The sequence below is a fragment of the Pteropus vampyrus genome, unplaced genomic scaffold, assembly GCF_000151845.1.
Source record: "Pteropus vampyrus isolate Shadow unplaced genomic scaffold, Pvam_2.0 Scaffold65, whole genome shotgun sequence".
NCBI lineage: Eukaryota > Metazoa > Chordata > Mammalia > Chiroptera > Pteropodidae > Pteropus > Pteropus vampyrus.
The window spans coordinates 2,159,056-2,173,320 of NW_011888846.1; the positions used below are offsets into that span (position 1 = coordinate 2,159,056).

Sequence of the window (14,265 nt, forward strand, 5' to 3'; positions counted from 1 at the left end):
GTGAGTCTTCATTTCTTCACGTGTAAGATCAAAACAGGGAGGTTTGGCTCTTGGAGCTGGACACTGATTCCTTTCCCCACTGTCTCCGCGTCTAATCCCTAATCCCACAGCTCTGAGGCGCCCAGAGAAGCTGCAGGCGGCAGCCTGTACACCTTACTGGAGGCGGACTTCCTACAAAGCACCAGAACCCAGCACGTAAAGACTGGGAAATTTTTATTGTGTGAATGAACATGAAGACCACTGCTGTTTTCCTTAGGGATCCATCTGGAAATATCAAGTGAAGTCACTTCGTACACCCCAGGGAAAGGTTAGCCACCCTCGGAGGCAGTCTGTCCTTGTTCCTTATCTTGGAGAAGGGGCTTGAAGGCTGCTGTCCCTGTCCACTGAGAATGGCCAGCCTGGCTCAGCAGAGGCTCTGGGTAGGGATGGGCTCCGGTTCGGTCCTACTGAAATGTGGCCCAGAGCCTCTGAAAACGCAAGTCTTGTTACAGACTGTCCAGTTTAACGCATAGCTTTGCTCTTTTCCCATTTACATGACACCCCAGGCCCAGTCTGTCGCTCCCTGGGCAAGAGGACAGAGAGAATGGAGGATGACTCCTTAGAATCTGGGCTTCTAAGTGGAGAGAGACAGCTGCCAGGACTCAGGAGGGGACAGAGTTCAGTTGTCCTGACAGACAGCCACTCAGCTGCCCGGGGAAGAGCCTGCGGTCTAGGAAGTGGCCTCTTCCTGAGGTCCCTAACCTCGGGGCCACTTGTATCTACCTTCGACCTCTGCCTCCAACAGCATTTGGCCTCATCCCAGGCCGGTGGTGGAGTGCGGGCCTTGGGGTGTGCAAGACCAGGGTTCATGGCCCAGCTCTGCCATGCCTTGGCTGTGTGACCTTGGGCAGTCATGAACCTCTCCAAACCTTCTCATCTTTAACACATTTGGAATTAATAAAATCGTGTCCACCTAACACTTGCAAAACGATCACAAATGTCCCAGACTATGTGACATGAGATCAAGTAGGTAAAGCACATGAAGGCATTTATGGACTGACTGTTTCTCAGAAACAAAATTTAAAAATACACCTATAAGGGGTTTGGTGTGCTCACAAATAACAACCCGGAGGCTGATTGTTACAACGGCGGTCACCCTCAGAGATGGCGCCCCTGCTTCCGTAGACAGGACACACCTCGACTCGTTTCCATTGGCATGAGACACGCCTGAAACCATGTGACCTTCCCATGCTTACAGCTGTCATTTGCAGTTACTGAAAAGTAACACAGTAACTTTTCTTCCTCAGCCTTCAGGTTGGCCAGGTACTTATTAAAGAGGCAGGCATCACCTCCATCAAAAGGCAGCCCCAATTATCATGCTGTATCCCTGAAGCTTATGTACTATTACATACCCAGGTTACCTCAATAAAAAAAGAGAGAAAAAGGCCACCTCCCCAGACCCCAGCTGCAGGCAGCGTTGACTCGGGTGGGAGCCTCAGTCAGCGAGAGCGAACTTGCCACCCGCCCTCCTTCCCACCTTCCTGACTGGGAGGGCGGGCCGATAGCTCGTTCGTCCCTGCCAGCCCCACGGCGCCTGGCCCAGTGTCTAGGACACGGAAGTACTCAAAAGACATCTGCTCGGTTAGACTGAGAATCTCTGCCCTTTGATCATCTTGGAAGCTCATGTAAAAATCACAGTAAAATCGAGTCGAGGTACATTTTTGTCCTCTCGTTAAAACACATCCTCATTAAGTCAGCTGTGGGAGGCGCGTACCCCACCCAGGGGGAACCACCACCAGGCCTGGGGAATGGGCAGTGAGTTTTCTCTTCTCCAGAGGCAGTCAGCACCCGGTCCGTTTGGTCACTTGACACAGAAGCGTCTGCCTTCCCCAGATTTGGAACCCCTGCAAGACCTCCCCATCTCCCCAAAGGCAGGAGACCAGCGGGCATCGGGCAGGTCTTTATGGACCTAACCAGGAGCAGCTGCCTTCCGGGGGCCAAGTGAGGCTGAGCAGAACGCACACTCAGCAGTCATCTATGGCACTGAATCCAACCTTTTAAAACAAGTTTTAAGGAAACTGATCCAGTCTCCAAATACCTTGTGGTGAGCCCGTGGGGACCCACAGGCTTAACCATTCTGACGTGTGGACCGTCGGCAGAGATGGCTGGGAGGGCCGCTGAGGGGACCCGCCCATTTCCAGGGAGGTGCTGGGGACGTCCTTCTGAGCCGTCTCCCTCCCGTACATCTCACTCTCTAGTAATGGCCCCACTCTGTACCCCACAGGGTGTCACCCTCCCAGGCTGGAATTCAAGGACCTGCCACTACTGGGCTCCCTCCTTCTGAGCCCAGCCTCAACCCTGCACTTGACCCTCTGCTCCAGCCAGACCAGTCCTCCCAGCACACCACAGCCCTTCCCACACAGGGCCTCTGCTCCCACCTCCTCCCCTGCCCACACGCCTCTCCCCTTCGACACCACGCAGAAGTCCCCTCCTACAGGAAATCCTCTCTGACGCACGAGCCCAGCAAATCTCCCAGCCTTCGCTGCCTACAGACCTCTCACCGCCTGTCGACTAGCTGGGGAGCTCTGAGTGTCCTTACGGACAGGACAGGGCTTTCGTGCCTGGCCTCTCACGCTTCTGGCCAGGTCGTGCACCCGGCAAACACTCACTCGACAGCCGCTGATGAATGGACTGCCTCAAGTGCAGTGCCCAGAGGGGCGACCATGAGCCCCAGGGCCAGTAGGAAGGAAGACAACTAACATTTAGTGACCATTTTCACACGTAAGACTGCATTTCGCACCTGGCAGCAATCCTACTGGGTAGAAATTATTATTCCACTTTTACAGACAGGGAAACTGAGGCCTGTGGCTGAGGCATTGTTAAGAGACTTTCCAAGTCACACACAACAAGCAGTGGGGCCAGGATTTGAACCCATGTCATTTATCGCCTCAGCATCCTCCCCGCTTCCCCCTAATGCTGCTGATTCCTGTCATCTTGATCCCATCCAGGCCTTTGGATCCTGGTCCATTTCCCACTGAGGGGCACCCCTGTGGCCCACAGCAAAGCCCTTCCCCCAGAAGTCCCAGCCTCTACGCGCCCAAGCACCACGCAGAACCTGCTGCACACCGGTCCCTGCCCTGCGATTGTTTCCTCCCAGCTGAGCTCCAGTTCCCGTCCGATGAGGACCTGACACAGCTGGCTCACCCTGCAGAGCCAGGCGTTTGCTAAACAGGCTGGGCGGGTGGAGGCTCACTGTTTCCTCATGGTGACAAAGGGCAGGAGGCGGAGGAAAGGGACAATGACATGAGGAAAGGGACAATGACATGTGCCACTGGGGGTGGCCAGACTCTTGTGTGGGCCTGTCCCCATCACACCTGCAACACTCTCTCTTCCCCCTGTTCGACACGTGACCTTCTCTTAATGCTCTCACGGCCTTTACTGGTAGGAGCGAGGACAGGCTCCAGGCCCCAGGTGGCAGCAGACAGGCAACGGGGCTCTCTCTGGCAGCCAGGCCGGCCTCTAGGGTCTGCTCTGCTTTCTAGGGCGCCCGGCCACGCTGCCCACGGGCACCCCCGGCTCTCCATGGGCTGGAATCTCTGCACATCTCGAACCTGAGTAGTGTTCTCCAAACACCAGAAGCAACCTAGTAGTAAGTCATAAAATCAGTTTAGTGACTCACAGCTAATATTTTTCTTATGAATAGAAGAGAAAATATCAGTGTGTATGGCACTTAGGAAGAATATTGTTTTATGGAGCTTTTGTTTTAGGGATAACGGATACAAACCAACTTCTGGATCTCACCGTAGATGTACGCGCCTTACTGTAGGTCATACGAACAGGGTTTGGAAGCGTCTGCGTCAGGCCTCAGAGCAGAGACCCCGCAAGAGCTTGAACCACGAGTTCCCTGGACATGAGTCCCCAAGACAGGGCGCCGAGTGCTCTCCCTGCTGAAACTGGATTGCAGGCTCCTTGCGGGAGGCGGGAGGTCACAGCACTAGTCTCTGGGGCTCTTAAGAAAGGGACAGACGACAATCGGCCTGGCCCAACCAAGTGCTGCCCACACAGAGACTGGGGAAGGTCGAGACCAGCTCAGGGCCCTCCCGGGCCCTCCCACAGCCAGCTGGGCGCTCCGAGAGGTGATTAATCACCTGAGGCACTCGGGCTGCGTGTGCTGCGTGACCCAGGCAGGCACCGAGGAGCTTCTGTGTCCTGGCTGCCTGGGCCGCCTCCTTCACGCCCACGGAGCCCCAGCCTCTCCCCAGGCAGAAACAGAAAGCCCCAGGTGCCAGGCCCCACGGAAGCCTGCGGCATGTCCTGGCCGGCCACATACCAAGGCCAATCCCTGTCCCAGAGGCCAGCAGTGCAGCAGTGGCTAGAGCTCTGTGCTGAGTCCCCACTGGGAGAAACGTCAGCCTGCGAACCGGGACGGCTGCTGCCACACTGGGACCCCCAACCAAGGAACCCCAACCACGCCCAACCCCAACCCCCCCCCGGAAAAGGAATCCAAAAAATTCCAAGTACAAGGTTTGGGGCCCGAGGATAGGGCAGCAGCCCTGCCATGGAGGTCTTTTAACCTGAAAGGAATGACTGATAAGCAACCTCTCTGAGGCTCTTAAGAAATGGACAGATGACCGGCCTTGCCCAACCAGGGGCCGCCCCCTCTAAAGGATGTGGCAGGAGGTGCTGGCTCACCACACTGTCCCCCAGCCAGCCTGGCTTCCACTGACCCTGGGGCCTGGGTCCGGGACCTCAGCCCAAGTAGAGAGGGGAGCACAGAAGGGCACGCTGAACCCAGCAGGGCAGCCTTGGGCAGGAAGAACGGAAAGGTCGCATGGAGTCAGAGCTGGATGCTGTTGGGGCTGGGGCCTGGCTTTCGGGGTGAATCCTCCTGGAGTAATTAGACTGATGGTTCTGCTTGGGACCTGAAGCCCCTAAGCTCAGAGATATTTTGCTCCGGAGACCATGCTTGGCCTTTTGGCTTCAAGGCATTTCCTGACCATTCTTCATGGCTATGGAGGAACCTACTTTTCCAGATGCCATTCTGGTAAGGGGGGGCTAGTTATTTGGAGCTGGAGTTAGGAGCTGCCGATTCGAATGCTCAGCCTGTGCCCCGGGAGCACGCTAAGCAGAGCTGCGCGGCCTGGCCACCCTGGGCTTCCCCGGCCTCCTATATGAGAGCCTGGAAGTTGTTCGGATGTTAATTCAGCTCTGGATAAGCCATGGGTGGGCAGGCTGGCAGGCGAGGCCTTTGCTGCTTCCAGCAAGGCTGGGGCGAAGGAGCCTTCCTTGCTGGGTGTGCCACCTCTCCTGACGTGACCGGGATCCCTGCCACCTGAGGCGGTGTGGCATTCCGACCATGGGGTGAGGCTGTCCTGACAGGTTGCTTCTGAGCTACTTGGGTTCCAGGCACTTGGTTGATGAGGACGAGACTTGCCAGTGTCTCTGGGGTCTTTTTCTGGGGGACTGTTGGGCCCCTGAGTCTGATCCTGCTGTGGGCAGGTCAGAGCCTGAACCCTGGTTTTACAAGGGTTAGATCAGACCATGAAGGCTAGGCTGTCGGGAGGGAGAGGAATTGGGAAGAGGCACCTGGGAGCTGGGAGCTTTCACCAGCCCGGGTGACCGTCTATCTCGTCACAGCTGAAATCTGCCCATCGTGACAAATCCCCACACAGCCCGCTGCCCTCATAAAGGGGAGAACTTCCAGACGGAAGGAACCTCTTTCTTCTCTGCCTCCCAGTTCATGTCTCTTTCTGCCTCTGTAACAGGTGTGTCTCACCGAGCACAGGGACAGTGCTCCAGGGGCTGGGATCCAAATGGATGCAGCCCAAGCGCATGAGAGGAGCCCGCAGAGCTGGGCGGATCCCAGGGACGCCCGTGGCGGCGGCCCCGGCCCCCAGGCCCGCCCGCCCCTCCTGTCACGCACCCTCACGGTCGGGAAGCCGGGGATGTTGAAGTCTCTGCACACTGCACTGTTGGTCTCGTCAGCACAGTCCAGGGCAGCGAGATTCAGCGCCGGCCTCCAGTCTGAAAGGACAGAAAAACGGGGGTAAGGAAGAGGGGCTGGCACGTCTGCCTGTCCCCGCCCCCATGCAATACCCCACCCCACCGACTCCACAGCTCTTATGGAAAAGTCCCCCCTTCCTCAGAAAAGGACCTCTGACATAGCCTGGCTCGTCGGCCTTTAGTCGTGCTTAGGACACAGCTAAATAGCACAAGCAATGCTGTCTCGGAATGGCATCTGTGCTCCCTCTCGTTGTGGGGCGCGGGACTGGAGGGGCTGAAGAAAGGTGGGAGATGGCCTGGCCCTCCAAGGAAAAGCCCTGGTATCGCCTCTGTCCCTGCTCCCCTCTGGGGAAGATTGGTTCCGGAGGGGTGGAGAGCATGCCTCAGGAGGTGTGGGACCTCCCAGGGGACCCTCAGTGACAGTTTCTGCAGTCAGAGGTCCTGGCAGTCAGCCCAGCTTGGGTGAGTGGGACATAGGGTGTCAGGGACTGGCTCCCCAGCCAGAGATGGAGCCAGGAAATCCAGGGGCGCCTGGAATCTAGTAGCCACAGGGGAAGAGCCCCAAGGCCAGGAAGGAAATGACAGCTCCCGACATCAGGCCCCAGGTTGCAAGTCCTCCCTGTGCTGTAACTTATTGGCAGAGAGAACAATGGCACCATTCTGGGCCGCAGCCCAGGATCTGGGAGATGGAAAACAAATTCATCTACCAGGCAGGCCTCCTGAGCTCTGATTCAAGGTCAAGGTGCCCCTTGAACATCCCCCAGAGTTCCACGTTACTATGAGGCTGCTCCATCTTGGAAGGCGCGATATACGACGTGAAACCACAGGACTGGTGAGGTGGCGATGGCCTGGTGCCATGTGGCACAGAGCACTGAAGGAGTCCGCACACAAGAGAGCCCAGCCTGAGGGACGACGCGTGGGCCTGGCGGCAAAGGGGGAAACCGAGTGGACCCTTGACGGTCAGCCGAGTTGACAGGGCACCGGGTGAGCAACTCAAGGAGCGGAGAAGCAGCAGGCCGCAAGGGGCTGTGACAGAGGCCAGATGACCAGGGAGATCACCTGCTGGGAGGCAGGCAGGGCCAGTGTGAGCGCTCGCCTGGAGGGTCTGGGCTGACTCCCACAGCTCCCGGGAGCCACTGGCTTTTCTGGGCGCATGAGTGAACGAAGAAGCCTGCCTGGCGGCATGCTTGCTCCACACAGCACCCTATACCTCCCATCCAGAGCACAGGATGGGGTGGGGGGCAGAGGGGGATTTAGCCCACCCAGCACCCATTAAGTACAGAATACTAATATCCGAATAACATCCCTGAGAATCGTGGCTTTGCCAGGACCTCTTACCTCCCCCCAAACCTGTTCCTTATGATGTCTGAAAAACCATTATTTCAGAAGGCGTCAGAGCTCCCCAAATCACTTTATGTCCAAGGAAGGAGTGGTACCCTCATTTCCTCAAGGAAGGAGTGGTACCCTCACTTCCGTGAGACAGATGCAAGAAGAGGCAGGACACCTCCTGGGGAACCCTCCCCCCCAACCTATCCCTCAAAGGCAAGGCTCAGACCAACTAAGCTGGTCCTTCCGGAGTGACACAAGGGAGGGGGCCTGGGACTGTGAGGCAGGCCTGAGGCAGCACTCCCTCCTCCTGGTCCCTCCCCACCCCCTTCCACTCTCAGCACTGAAGCTTCTGGAATCCTGGAAGGAAGGAGTGAGTGGGGTGAAAGAGGGCAGAAGAGGGGATAGGAAGTGGACCGAAGTGTTCAGCAGAGACGGGTGGGTCACATGCTAACATGCCATTTCCCCAACTTCCCCAAACCCCGTCTCACCAAATGCCTTTTGGGGAGCTCTCTGGACTCCCCTAGCACACGACGGCGGCAGTCTGAGTTTATCCAAATCCCTGCAGGCTGCCGTGCATCTTTTGGCTTTAAATTTCACTTGCAAAGCAGCCTGCTCGAACTGCGGCTGTGCTCGGGGTCTGCTCCGTGCCAGGTTCGGGACGGTGGCCCTCCTGCTCTCCTGTGCACTCTGCTCTACCCTGTCACCCGCAACCCCAGAGCTGGTAGGGGCAGAGTCGAGCAGCTCGCCCACACAGATCCACAATCCTGCCCACCCTCCCTCCCAAGTCTCCCCGCCCCCCCATCCTAGGCTCCTTACTCACCTCACTTCTAACCTGCCCTCCGCACCTAGTGAGCCTCCCTCACGGGCCCCCCAGCCACCAAGTGACCCTTCCTACCTGCGGCCGCCATTATGTCGGTCTCTACTCAATATTCTCTGGTGGCTCCCACTGCCTTGAGAAGAAAATCTACAGCCACGAGGCCATCCTCGATCTGGCCCCTGCCCGCCCACTCGGCCCCCTCTGCTGCAAGGAGGCTGAGGCTCTTCTCCTTCCCTGAAAGCACAGTGCTTGCTCTCTCACGTCTCCGGCCCACTCCCACGGCCACCCTTCCCTTCCCCCTAAGCCCCTACTTGTCAGGAGCAACTCGGTTTGAACGTGATTTTTCCCCCCGGGAAAAGCTGCCTTACGAGCTCAAGACTCAGAGGTCTGCCTATGTCTCTACTCACAGTTACGAGTCTGTCCAGCCCTGAATGCCTGTTCATTTTTGCATCCTCACTGCCTCGCTTCCCCATTATCCAGCACACCAGCAGGTGCTCAGTGACTACCGAATTATACCACCGACCCAGGCCGGGAGCTGGCCCTCAGCAGCTCCGGTTCTGGAACATCTACTCTCAGGCTCAGTGTATCCTCGGGTCCAGGTAGGGGGCGGGGTTGAGGCCAGTCGCCTGGGGACGCAAGAGAGAAGCCCTGCCCAGGTACAGGGTTTTGCCCTGGACCACAGGGAAGAGCACCCAGGCCTCCTTCCTGTGGCTCCTTCCCCAACCAAGCCAGGCCCAGGGGAGGGCAGGAAACACAGGTCACCCCCTGCAGCCATCTGACACCCTCTAAGCTTGGCTCCTTCTGCTCTGTATCGGCTCTGGTCACTTTGTTCAGGGAGATGACAGGAGAGGCCCAGCTGCCCTCAGGAGTCAGTGAGTCATCCTTCCACCAGTGGTGGCCCCTGGCAAGGTGACCAAGGACCACAGGCGTCAACTGCTTGTCTCCTCTCTGAGAGCGTAGGCCACCACCCCTCCGGCCAGAGTCAGTGCCTGCTGCCCCCTGGGGAACACAGACTCTGAAGGAACAGGCAGGGGACAGAAGAAAAAGCCAGTGTTCAGTGAGCACCATGACACACTCTAGGTGACCACTGGAGGTGGGTGTCATTCCCCACAAACGAAGACAGGGACTGAGAGGCCTCCAAGATGTCCAAGGACTCCCAGGCTCACCTCGCCGGTCAGGACGCTACCTCGGTATTTTATATTTGCTGCAATCACAACCTTCCCCATGAGGGACAGGACGGCAGAAACAGCTACATCTTCCACCTCCATACCATTCTCTGTAACTCATAGCGGCCGGTATCACAGACCCAGATCTCACTCAGCGAGGACGAACTCCATAGCCGGAGAGTTGACCGTGTGCCTCAGTGATCTAGCTTCCCCATTATCCAGCACACCAGCAGGTGCTCAGTGACTACCGAATTACACCATCGACCCAGGCTCGCAACTACCACCCCATAAGGAAAGCCAGGGACTCATCTCGAGATGAGCTTTCCTCCCCTGTAAAACAGATCAGAACACTGTACCCACGGTGCGCAACCAATCGGTGGTGACATCTGAACCCAGAACCTGGGCCTCTCCGCTGGTCTCAAGGGGGCCCAGGACAGAACAGAGAGTCGCTCTGCTGGCTTCCCAACCAGGGACCTCAGGGAGGGTGGGGTGTTAGAAGTGGGGGACACGAGGAAAGGTGATGTCTGGGAATGCTCGGCCCCTGGCTCCTAGGAGGTCGTTCGCTCCTTCTCTTTATTTATGCCAGGTTCCCCTCCAAGAAACGGAGCCAGGGCCTCTTCCTATCCACCACAAGCCCAGCTGGAGGGAGAGGCTGGGGCCAGTCAGGTGCTGGGAGAGTCCCAGCTGAGGAATGCTTCTCAGGAATATCAATGTCAATACCTTAATGAGCCGTAATGACATAAAGGTCTGGTTTGCACGAATCACTGCGGGCCTGACTATTCATCACTCTAGTAGCAGGACAGAAACAGAGAGGACCCTTATCTGGGTACTCCACCCCCGAGGCGAAGTGTGGGGCTGTCAGAACCGTGAGAGAGGCTTTCCGAAGTGTCAGGTGACATAAACAACGGACAGCAAAAGGGTCAGCGGTATCAGTCCAGCCAGGCTCTTGGCGAGAAAAACATTTCCTGGTGTAATTACTGCCCTGGCAAAGGAATTTCTCTACTCACAACAGAGTAAATGAGCAAATGGAGACGGGAAGGGTGGGGAGGTGAGTGTCCAGCACAGCTGCGGACTTGAGGGTGGTGGCTGAGGGGACGCCCTGGGGCGAGGGGGTGAGGGGGCTACTCTGGGGTCCCAAGCAGTGCCCCTGCCCCCTCTCAGAAGTCCAAGAAGGGGCAGTGGGCCCAGAGGCACAGACTTGCTCACAGCTGGAACCCGCTGGAGCACCATGAGCTCTGGGCTTCAGTTTCCTCATGGTCAAACAAGGGCCAGGATGGATGGTCTCTCATGTCCTCTGCAGCTCTGACAACTGTGCAAGTGCTAGATGGCACGCTTGGCAAGAAAGATGGCCGCAAGGCCCCTGGGCGTAGAGCAAGTCTGGGCCTCTATTCAGGCAGAGGCCAGACCCTTCCAACCTAGCAAGTGCCAGTCAGGTAGAAGGGTCAGAACTAGGGTCCCCCCAGAGTCTCCGGGAACTGTCCTGATACAGGGAGTCAGACCTCGTCACCACCTTGTCCCTTCCTCCATGTTGCAGGCTTACGGGCACTGAGGTCATGAGATGGACAAAATACCTCCCCTATCCCTCACATCTGGCTGACACGCTAGGTCTGAGTCAAGAGGAGCCACAGCACCAGCAGAAGGCTCGGTCACGCACGTTCCTTTATGAGTCCTGTGAGGCTCATGCCATTGGCGTTCATGAGTATTCTGTGGGCTCCTACACCGAGCCAGGCTCAGCACGAGGCATCGCGGGGGTATGAGGAGGAAAGGTGATCTACGGTCTGGAAGAGAAAGGGAGCCAAACCAACACAGCTCCCTGCCACTCGGACACCCACGACCTGCAAATCTCAGCTCCATGGCTCTGCACGGGTCATTTTCCCACCTGCTGTACGCTTCCTCCTCCGTCCACCTCTCTACCTGCCCGGAGAGCCAGAAGGAGCTGGTTTCAGAATCCTCTAGAATCTGTATAACCTCGGGCAAGTTACTTGTCTGTTAAAAAAAAGAGAGAGACAATATCTACTGCTCAGATTATTTTCGCCCAAAGATTATATATGATAGTGTTCCGTAAAGGCCTTCGCAAAGTGCCTGGCATAGGGCGAGTGTATAATAAATAACTGCTCAAAGGCCTCCGGTGACCAAACAGCCCCGTGTGACTTTCCCTTTCCCCAAATTCCTACAAGAAATGACTGAGCCACTCCTCTGGCTCTTTTCAAACACAGCTTCTTCCTGTTGCCAGTTTTCCTGCTGTGTGTAGCTCACTGCCCCCAACTGCAATGTAAACAATGCTTTGCACACAGAGGTCACTCAACAAATATTTACTGATTGATTAGCTGGTGAAGAGTAATGAAGGTCTAAAATGAACACAATCGATCTCCCCAACATACGATGAGGCAGTAAGGGCTGCTCCAGAATAGAAAGAGATGAAATAGGTCCTTAGAAAAAAAGGGCTCTGCTCCACGGCAACCACTGCCCCAGAGAACCTAGCCCACAAGTCACTGAAGAAATGAGCCCTAGCCGGTCAGATTAAATGCCTGAGGCCAGCTGGGCAGGGTTGCAAAATTCATCTTTCCCCCTATGACCTTCCTTACTCTTGCTGCTCCTGACCAAGCTACTTATACCATCGGCAGAAAGCAGTGGCCAGGGGCCACACTCCAATGACCCGGAAGATGTAAGAGCCGCTCTTTGCTGGCCCACAACCAAACTTTCTCAAGGAACCTCAGAACAGAGATAACAGGAGAGCAAGCTGGCTTCTCAGCAGGGCCTCACCGGAAAGCATCCCCTCCTTCTGGTGTGGGATCATTCTTCCTCCCTGCAGGCCGACACCACGTTCGGCCAGTGCCCTCAAAGGACATGGTCCTGCTCAGGGGGCTGACTCACCCCCACTGTTCAGGGGAGACTTCCGATTGCCACCTAACTCTCTCACTTCCCATTTGCCTTTCTGAGGTTAAGTTTTGCTCTTTCTTTTTTTAGGGAAAGATTATCACTCCGTGCACTGGGAAAGAGATCCCTTTTGGAAGTGGCAGCCCTCATCCAGGAGTAGGCTGGGTCAGTATCTGGCTGTGCAATTCACTGGAAAACTCTGGGTTGCAAGAGGCCAAACACATGAGTCAGCTGGAAGCTAAGCCTTCCCTCCAGCACTCTCAAGCTATAGGCATCTCCTCGGTGGAGTCCATCTGTGGCCACTAAAGACCTCTTACAGCCTCCAAGTAGAGATCGATGACAGATTTTTACGATGTTCAGACCCACAATGTCCCCTGAATACCTGATGCCCCCTTATATGTTCCAATTCCACATTCGACATTCTTCCTCCCTCCTGCCCTGATCAGGTGTGTTGATATCACTGAACTAGTGTGAAGAGCTACTGAGAAATGGCACACTCAGCTGACGGGACCCGAGAGGCATGCAGACAAATGTCTGCATGTAAACTGGAGAGAAAATGGCTTATCGGTTTTGTTTAAAAATAACTTTCCAGGACCATCTGGCTAACAGATGGATGTATCTTTCCATCTAGCCACCTGGGTAACCCTTGCACAAGCTACTCAAGGAAGAGGTAGCCTGGGTTTCAAAACCAACATCCTCGAATGTTCTACTCTACCACAAACTGCTGAGTTTATCAAGAAAACCAGCAGCACAGCAGGGGAACAATCGCATTTCTCCCCTCTCCAGACAGAGATCTATTTCCTAAGATACCCACCGTCCTCCTTCAGTGACCATTGCAGATCAGGAACCCCGCTAGGGCCCCAACACACAATCAGGAAGCGGCTCCATGCAGAGACAGCAAATCAGAAGCAAATCACTAAGCCACCCCTGCCCCCTAAACACCCACCACCTGGGCTAGGCAGATGTGCACCCCCACAGGGATCTTTAAATTGTGGAAAGGAAACTCTGAGATAACGTACGTATGTCAAGTACTTACCCAGGAGGGTGTCTGACATATAGAAAGCACTCAGTCAATGTTGATTACTATTGTTACCCTATTTCCTCAACTCTAAGTCTGAACTTTTCAAGCATTTTAACATTTCTGTAAGGGAGTAAGTACATCTTTCGATCACTGCATTTAGTAGTCTTATCCTTCTACCCCTCAGGCTGTTCGTAAATGAATGGTGTGTCTCCCAACTGGCCGGTCTCTTTAGAGTCAAGGCAATATGGTTAGAGTGGCCAGGTCACCGAATAGGATTCTGGAGCAGGGGCTGGACGCACAGCAGGAGGCTGCAGTCAGTCAGGCTTCTGGGTTCACCCGGGTTGAAACAGAAGGGCCTGAGAGGGATGGACGAGGGGAAGAGAGAGGGATGTGGCCCAGAAGCTAAGGAGCTGGAGGCAGCAGGTGGGGAGAGGCCTGGAACTAGGAAAAACTCTTCCTCGAAGATAAAGCTGCGAACGGAACTCAATGTACACGCTCGGGGCAACTAGCCGCGGGGCTGGGGGGGGGGTGGCAGAATGAATGTTAATTGCTGTTCTCCCCAGCACTGATCCCACAGCAGCTGGGAGACCTGGCAGGAAGGCGACACACGTCCCTGAGCCAGAGGAAGGGAACTGCCACAAGGCTGGACTGGAGCTAAGCTGTCAGCCGAGAAAGAACAAAGGCGACTCGTCGCGGGGATGTAGGCAGTAAGCCGGCAGAGGACCGACAGGGAAAGCAGGGCAGGTCGGGGGGGCCAGGCCGCGAGAAGGGGAGAGGAGCTCGGGACCAGGGCCAAGGGGAAAAAGACAGGGAGGGGCGCGAGCAAAAATGGAGTTGAGGGACGTGAAACCGGGGGAAGTGGGAGGGGCAGAGAGGAAGAGGTGGGCGGAGGTGATGGGCCGGGGGAAGCAGCGCGGGTGGGGAGGGGAGCCGGCCCTCCCTCCTGCCCCCGGCCTCTCACCTTTGACGTCGTCGGCCAGCGCCTTCCACGTCGGGGCGAACGCAATGCAGTGTCCGCACCAGGAGGCGAAGAACTCCACGGCCCAGGCGCTGCGGGAGTCCAGCACCGCGCC

General features: G+C 56.3%; 1 protein-coding gene across 1 annotated transcript in view; it reads right to left on the reverse strand.

Moving 5' to 3' along the window:
• Positions 1 to 14,265, reverse strand: part of QSOX1 (quiescin sulfhydryl oxidase 1) — a gene marked incomplete at its 5' end in the record, with an annotated part of 35,801 nt that extends 21,536 nt beyond the window's left edge. Inside the window, 2 exons of the mRNA XM_011361275.2 lie at positions 5,903 to 6,003; positions 14,154 to 14,265. Of these exons, the coding sequence (XP_011359577.1) occupies positions 5,903 to 6,003; positions 14,154 to 14,265 (213 nt within the window). The remainder of the gene's footprint in view (positions 1 to 5,902; positions 6,004 to 14,153) is intronic.